At 57.2% G+C, this 7,969-nt stretch overlaps 1 protein-coding gene across 11 annotated transcripts in view; it reads right to left on the reverse strand.

Moving 5' to 3' along the window:
* Window positions 1-3,261: 3,261 nt before the first annotated feature.
* PTPRS (protein tyrosine phosphatase receptor type S) overlaps window positions 3,262-7,969 on the reverse strand; it is a 99,544-nt gene continuing 94,836 nt past the window's right edge. For all 11 annotated transcript variants that reach the window (XM_032394454.1, XM_032394455.1, XM_032394456.1 and 8 more), the window contains 4 exons: window positions 7,523-7,648; window positions 5,540-5,694; window positions 5,237-5,372; window positions 3,262-4,597 (listed from right to left, as the gene is read on the reverse strand). In XM_032394454.1, coding sequence (XP_032250345.1) covers window positions 4,529-4,597; window positions 5,237-5,372; window positions 5,540-5,694; window positions 7,523-7,648 — 486 coding nt within the window. In that variant the 3' untranslated portion in view covers window positions 3,262-4,528. The remainder of the gene's footprint in view (window positions 4,598-5,236; window positions 5,373-5,539; window positions 5,695-7,522; window positions 7,649-7,969) is intronic.

Here is a 7,969-nt window from a genome sequence, read left to right on the forward strand (position 1 = left end):
CCCAGGTACCCCTAATTTCTGATTTTCTTAATATTTTCCCTAGAATTTCCTTGGGTTGGTCTTTTTTTTGTGGATGATCAAGGTGAAATCTTACCTAGTTTATTTTCAGTTATTTTCCTCATAAGTTTATATAAAGGCTACATATTTCCCTCTGAGTCCTTCTTTGGCTGCTTATTCCATTTATATTCAGTGATCTCCCTCCCCCCATAAATGCATTTTAGACTTTAAATTGACCTCGGAGTACATTTTTGCTTTTCATTTGCAATGGGCTCATCATCCAGCCCTAAATATCTTGTACTTGAGGTATGATTTACCTTTCACGCCTATTTAAATTCTCCCGACTCCGTGGACTTGAGGAACTACAGATCAACACTGATTCATAATTTGAATTGCGTTGGGGCTAGTGCGTGAGGTCTGAATGTTGTGCTCGCCTTTATGGCCCCACACAGGGTCTGGTTTTGTGATGGCTCCAAGTGTTTGGACACAATGTACACTCCTTGTTTGCTGGGTACACAGTCCCGTATGTGTGGATCTGGTCCCGTTTGCCGTTGCGTGAATCGTCCCGAGATCCTCATTGTTTCGTCAGCTTGATCTTTGCATTCCTGAGTTCGGTTCAATCCCCTGTACTGCTGTGGTTTGAGCTATTTCTTTCTCAGGGATGTTTTTGCTTTAAACAGTTTAAGGTGGTGGTGTTTCGGACACAGTGTGTATCGCCCTCCCACCCCACCCCACCCCCCGGCGCCAGAGCCCTAGAACGCTTTGGCCCCTTGGTGATGGGCTTGGTGATGGGCTCTGCTCTAGGCTCTGTCCCTTCCAGCCTGGGGCTGCTCTGTGTGGGTGAGGGTGGCCATGGGCAGTTGGGAAATGGGCAAACTCGGCTCCGTGTCCTGTTTCCACCACTTACTGTCTGTGTGATCCTGGGTGAGGGACCTGAATTGTTTGAGCCTCAGTTTCCTTATCTGTCCACCGGTGCATTGTTGGATTAAATGAGACTCCATGAGCCGAGCATACAGTAAGTGCTCAATGAACGGGGGTGGATGCTATGGTATCCTGTGGTAAGGGCCAAGGCGACTGGAGATGCCATCTCGGTGATCATGTCTGTGGGTTGAGGCAATTCCCTAAGGTCCTCAGTTTCCCAGAAGTCTTCAGATCAATCCCTACTCACTGTCACCTACCACCAATCATAAGCATGAGCATCTCAAGGGCTGAGCCCCAAAGCTGAGGGTCAGACACATTAACTTTCCCTGAAGATCCTCCTTGTCCAGTTTCCAGTTAGGAGGGGAAGGTAGACCCTATTTAGACGCTTCTGCTTCAATGGCTCGGGAGACCAAGGAAGGGAAAAAAGAGATGCTTCCTTAGAGGGGTTTTGAGGGCTGGGTTCTTTGAGGGCAGAGCAGTCTTGGTCAAGTAAGACCTGCATGATTCAGGTAAGACCAGGTTTGGGTTAGAATCGGACTGTTCTGGGGGCACCTGGGTGGCTCAGTTGGTTAAGCATCTGCCTTCGGCTCAGGTCATGATCCCGGGGTTCTGGGATCAAGCCCTACGTCGGGCTCCCTGCTCAGTGGGGAGTCTGCTTCTCCCTCTCCCTTTGCCCTCCCCCACTCGTGTTCTCTTGCTCGCTCACTCTCTCAAATGAATAAAAATCTTTAAAAAAAAAATAATAACCTGAGAGTCCTGTCCCTTTTGTCCCACAATCTGTTACTAAAAAGATCCCTCCTCCCTACTTGTCAGAGCTCAGGAGCTGCTCAGTGTCCCGCGTGCTTCTTAATCTTTCTTCCTTTAAGGTCTGTCCTCCCCCACCCCCATCCCTCCTGCAGTGGGACAGGGACACCTCCCACACCACCTCCATCACCTCCCCCCCAGCTCCCCTGCTTCTCCTCGGCTCCCCTGATACACAATTAAAAAAAAAAAATGCTTGTCTGTAATTAATTCTCACCTTCCTGGTTACTCTCATTTCTTGATTGTACTTAACCAATGATTTATCTACTTTTGGTGTTTTCAAAAAGTTTTTCGTTTTGTTAATACAAAAGAATAACCTCAAAACTGTCCAGAGTTAGATCCAACTTTTATCTTTTTTTTATTTAGATTCTGTTCTTCTCTAGTTAACTGAATTGAAAGCCTAGTTCAAGTATTTCTTAAGCTCACTTATTTTTCAGAATTCCTTGTTTTCAGCGTGTTCGAGGCTGTACATGTTTCTCTGGGTACCCCTCTGTCCGCGTCCCACAGATTTCACGACGTAACAAACTCACTGAATCAATCGCTCAGTTTCAAAGGCTTTGTAATTTCTATGTTGATTCCTTCTTTAACCTTTGCCTTATTTAGGAAAAGTGCTTTAAAATTTCCCACCATAGGCCCTTCTTTGAGACGGCTAACTTTTTATCACAGAATCTACTCCTTGGGGCCAAGGTCTGGTTATCTTATCTACTATTGGTTTCTTGGGATTTGTGGAGATCGCCATTGCGGATCTGTAGAAATGTTTCCTGTTTGAGAACTCTGGGGGTAGGGGATATAGGATTTGATCAATCTATTTAACTAAGCTTATTCGTGGCACCTTTTATATATACCTTCTGCCTCCTGGATCTGATGGTTTCTCAAATGGGTGGCCCCACCCTTCCTAAGTGGGGCCCCTGGCCTAAGACCTCCCCCTCTTGTCCCTGGAGCTTCTCTGTGACCGTGGGAGGGACTGCTCAACCCCTATCTAGCACCTGGGTCGGAGCAGGAAGAGACTCGGCTCCCCCTTCGTGCCCCAGCGTCTGACTGGCGCGGCGTCTGGATCCACTCACCGGGTGACCTCCAGCTTGGGAAGAATAGCGGCTCCAACCCCGTGCTTCCCTCTGTGGACTCCGCTCCATCACCGACCCCCTTGGCCATGGAGGAGACTGACCAGGGCGTGAATCCCAGCCCCGCTTCAAACCCACTGTGTGACTCCATGGTGGCCGCCCCTGAGCTTTGGGTTCCTTACCTGTAGCTTGGGCTGATGACTCCCACACCTCAGAGAGGTGGCCCACGGCAGATGGCCAGCCACGGTCACAATTATCACTGAGGACGTGAGGCGGCCCCTGGAGGACCAGAGCCTCGGTTCTGGGCTCCAATCCCACTATGGCCCCTCAGGCCCTGTGTGATCTCGGACAAGCAACACCACCTCTCTGGGCCACTTTCCTTACCAGACTGTGTACCCGAGGGAACGAGATCGCACGAGCCCTGCAGGCGCCCGCACGCCCCAGGGATGGATGGGGGCATGACAAATACTCCACCACCGGCCGGGGTCAGACGATCTTCCTTTAATACAAAGTCGATATATCTACATACGCAGAGGTGGGAAAACCACCCAGCTGCTTCCGTTTGAATAAACAGTGTTGAAAGCAAACGGCAGATCTGCTCTTGTACAAAGAGAAAAACTCACTTGCTCAGGGGTGGGGGTGGGGAATCCCATCCTTCTGCTTCTGCCCCAAAACTGTCCCATAGTCCCAGGGGGAAAGGGTCCCTGATCCGAGCAGAACATGGCCTCTCTCTCCCGGAAGAAGCGGGACCCCCTGTTTTGTTCAGTCCTCCTCCTCGGGGGCGGGAGATTGGGGGGGCTCAGGCGGCGGGGTTCGGGGTGGGGGTCACTGCCCTCTCCTCGGCGGTAGCACCCACACCAGTGGGTTTTTGAACCTGACGCTGGTGGGCCAGAAGCCCCTGTCCCCCCCCCCCGCACCGCCCCACCCTCAGACCGGTCCTTGATATGTTTCAGAATTAAAAAAGGAAAAAAAAGAAAAAAAGAAAAATGCAAAAAAAAAGGGAAGAAACCAGGAGCACAAGGGCCTCCTGTTCTTGAGCGAGGCACACCTTCCGAGGACAGCGGCGGGAGGAAGCCAGGCCGCCAGGGGCGGGTCGCGGGCCCGCGCACCTGCCAACGCAACCGCCTCGCGAGAGCGTTCTCTGCGGTGAAAAAATAGACTTGTCTGTGAACGGAACAGGAATAAGCAAAGTTCTTTTTAAATTTGTTGACTGGCGAGTCTTTTTTTTTTTTTTTTTCCTTTTTCGGTTTGTTTCTTCTTTAAAAAAAAAATGAAAAAAAAAATACACTATTTAAAAAAAGAAATGTCACTGGATACAGTTACACGGAGTCTGAAAAGAAAGCTGAATTTTGCACCCCCGGCCCGGCGGCGCCCCGCAGGCTGCAGACCAGGAGGGCCCCCCCGGGGGGGGGGAGGACTGGGGCTCAAGCGCACGGCCCTGCCCTCCTCTGGTTCCGGGGAGAACCCCTGTTTGCTCACTGCCCCCCCCCCCCCCCCCCAGGAATCTCTCGTTTGGAATTGGAAGGAAATGAGGAATGTGCCAAGTTTCGGAAGGCGGCTGCCGGTGCCAGGGAGGCTGCTGGGCCCTGCACGGGGGGCTCGGGGGGCCGCATTGCTCCTGGAGGCCGTGCAGACACGTGGCCGCTCCCTCCTCCCGCCCTGGCCGGGGGTCCAGGCCTCCGGGGGCCCACCCGGCAGGGGCAGAGGCATCCGGGGCCGGTGGAGTCTGGCCGGCGGCGACCATGGCTTTAGGTTGCATAGTGGTCAAAGCTCCCGAGGTACTCGAGCGCGGCCTGGTAACAGAACTGGTACTCGTCCTGCGGGAGGGAGGGGGCGGGGGCTCGGTCAGGGCCTCCGCTGCCCTGTGGCCTCCCGGGGGCCCCCATCGCCCTCAGGAGCCGGCCCGCTGCCTGGTTCTTACAGGGGCGGTGCCACACAGGCTGGGCTCTGGCCCCAGAACGGCCTCCCCTCTACCTGCCTGGAAGCCCCCTCCCCCTGCAGCAGGGCCCTCAGGGCTGGGGGTCCGACTCCAGCTTTGCCTCCCAAGTGACGGAAAGGGACAGCCTTGAGGACACTTGGAATGCCCACCACGTGATCCCAGGGAAGTCCCTTCTAGCTCTGGGCCTCACTTTCCCCATCTGGGGGCGGGGTGGATTTCCGGAACTCTGGCCCGTGTCAGGGTCCTGGCTGAGCCATGAACTTGCTGTGACTTTGGAACTGAGACGGACGCCTCTCTGCCCACTCTGTGGGCTGCTTCTCGGCTCTGGATTTCACTCTACTCTTGGGTCAAAAGGTAGAACTAATCCCCCTCTGGCCCTAAATGGCTGTCGAAGAACTTCTGCCCGCGACAACCCGGAGTCGAGGTGGACTGCGCCCATCTCACAGAAGAGGAAACTGAGGCTCAGGGGGGCAGAGGTGTGGGGCCTGGCAGCCGGGGCCCCGCACGCGGCTCTCACCTCCGTCTGCACCATGGCTGGCCTCTGGGTCCGCAGCATCTTCACCGTCTGGAAGATGTCCACCACGCCCTCATACCGCATGCGCTCCAGCACGATGCTGAGCGTGATGAAGACGCCCGTCCTGCCCACGCCGGCACTGTTGGGGGCGAGCACAGCCGTTCAGGGCTGGGTGCTCCGGACAGCCCCCTGGGACTGCCCGACTCCTCAGGCACGAAGAGAGCCCAAACTCGCGAGCCTGGGGGAGGCTCGAGGCCATGCTCGCTGGGCCTCAGTTACCCCAGCTGGGCTTGAGGGACAGCTCACCTGCAGTGGACGGAGATGGGGCCGTCCTGGCCGAACTGTTCCTTGGTCTTGTGCACTTGGCCGATGAAGTCAATGAAGCCCTCCCCTGACTTTGGCACGCCCTGTTCCGGCCAGTCCGTGAACTGGAACTGCCGGACCGTCCGGGACTGGCCATCCTGGAAGGAGACCAGCGGCGGTCATGGCTGGTTTCCCGCCCGGGCCGGCCTCCCGTCCCATCTTCTGTCTCCAGCCAACACCACCCTCCAGCATTCCCCGTCTTCAGCCCCGTTTCCTGCCACCTGCCCTGGGGACTCGCTGTCTGTCAGCATCTAAGGGTGCCAACGCCACGCTCCTCCCCATCCACCAACCTCTGCATCTAGCAACGATGCCATCTTATATGCCAGCGCCCACCGCCCGCCAGTCCACATGTCCGGTGCCATCCGCCGCAGCCAAAGTGACATCCAACACCACCGTTGGCCACCATCCTGCGGGGCACCCGACACCTGCCCTTCTCAGTGCCATTCTCTGCTGCCATGCTCCTGCATCCTCCTCCACTCTACCATCCGGAGCTCCATGCCATTCCATCACCTTCCACCCTTCACCACCCAACACCACGCCGTTGTCCACTGTCCACCCATTACTCACTCTCGTCTGTCACTTAAAAAGCACCAACCGACACCATCATCCCGCCTCTCACCACCCATGGCCGGTAACTAATCCGTGGCCGCCACCACCCACCTTCCACGGACTTTCTCCATCCCCTCTTCCCACTCCCCAGCAGTGCCAGTCAACGCCGTCGCTCTCTGCCGGGCTCCAGCCATGGCGACCCAATGGCCCATTTCCCGCAGTTCATCACTAGTAAGCCTTCACCCTCGCCATCTGTGGGCACGGTCTTCCACGGACCTCCTCCATCCTTCCCTCACCCTCTGGGTTCCCAGTCATGCTCTCTCCACCCAAATGGTGCCATCCAGCGATACCCCCTCACCCTGACGGCCTCCATTCCCGCCTTCCTCGATCTGGTACCATCAACGGCACGAGTAGCATTGGTCAACGAACGCTCGTCATTCTCTGCTACCCAAAGTCGTTTTCCATGGATTTTCTCACCCGCCACGGGCCAAACGCTTGCCCTTCTCCCAGCTCCTCTTCCCCCGCCCGGGGCTGAGAACACCTCCCCCTTTGCCAACCTGGGGGACCACGCTCTGCGGGCATTCTCCACCCTCTGTCACCTGCATTCACTCTCCAATCCCGCCTGCCTCCAACCCGACACTGTCCATGCTTGTCTCCCTCCACCACGTCCACCAGCACCATCCACGGATTCTCCAGTCCCACGTCCGACCAATCCAACGGCACCGTCTTGCACCAGTCAAGCGCCATGACCAGCCACACTGGTGGTTCATCGGGCTTCGCCACCCACTGGCAACGTCATGACTGACCCGCCCCCTCTCCCACCTCAGAGTGATCCTTTGTCTTCCCACTGGGCCACCTGCCACTGCCAGTCTCCACCAGCTGCCGGCAGACCACCCCCTTCTCCACAGAATCCTCACCTGCCAACACCGCCTACCCTTCGTTCCCCTCTCCCCGCTGCGTGCTGCGACCCAACCCCGCTATTCAAGACCCTCTTCCAGCCCACGGCTCCACGGCCCAGCCCCTGCACCCTCTGTCACGTCTCCCCCACCCCGCTTGCAGCGCTGCCACGCCGTCCTCCACAGGGAACGCCCCGCTCACGCCCTCTTACACCATCCCCTTGGACCTTGCTCCCTAGCGAGGGGTGCCGCACATGCTCCCGGGGGGACACTGTGGGATCAGCACCGGGACGCAGTGCTCTCTCCCGCCTGTTTGGTGCTGGAGGGATTGGGCCACTTTGACAACCCAACCCCCACTGCTTATTCCTACCCCCGGGCCTTTGCTTCTACCCCCAACTAGGGAAGCCCTGTCCAGATCATGAGGTTCTGAGCAGCAGGACCAGGATTCCAGAATCTCCCAGCGATCCCTCCCCACACTCACCCGGGCGTCCGTGACCTTGAACTCCCGCAGGATATACTGAGGCATGTTGTATTCCGCCATCGGATCCACCACAAAGTACTGGTAGCGGGCGGAGCGCTCGGCCGGCCAGTACTGGTGACATTTCTCCTGCGGAGGAGACGGCAGCTGCGGTCAGCCTGGCCTGAGTCCCGACCCCCGCCCTGGTCTGTGGCTCACCGGCCCCCCACCCCTGGTCCGTGGCTCACTGGCCCCCCACCCCTGGTCCGTGGCTCACCTGGCCACCCCCAAACCCCGTCTGTGGCTGACCCACCGCCCCCACTCCCGCCCCTGGTCTGTGGCTCACCTGCCCCCCCCGCCCCTCGTCTGTGCCTCACCCGCCACCCCCACCTCCGGTCCATGGCTCACCGGCCCCCCCCGCCCCTAGTCTGTGGCTCACCCACTGCCCCCACCCCCGCCCCCGGTCTGTGG

Source organism: Phoca vitulina, unplaced genomic scaffold (assembly GCF_004348235.1).
Source record: "Phoca vitulina isolate PV1807 unplaced genomic scaffold, GSC_HSeal_1.0 scaffold81, whole genome shotgun sequence".
NCBI classification, from domain to species: Eukaryota; Metazoa; Chordata; class Mammalia; order Carnivora; family Phocidae; genus Phoca; species Phoca vitulina.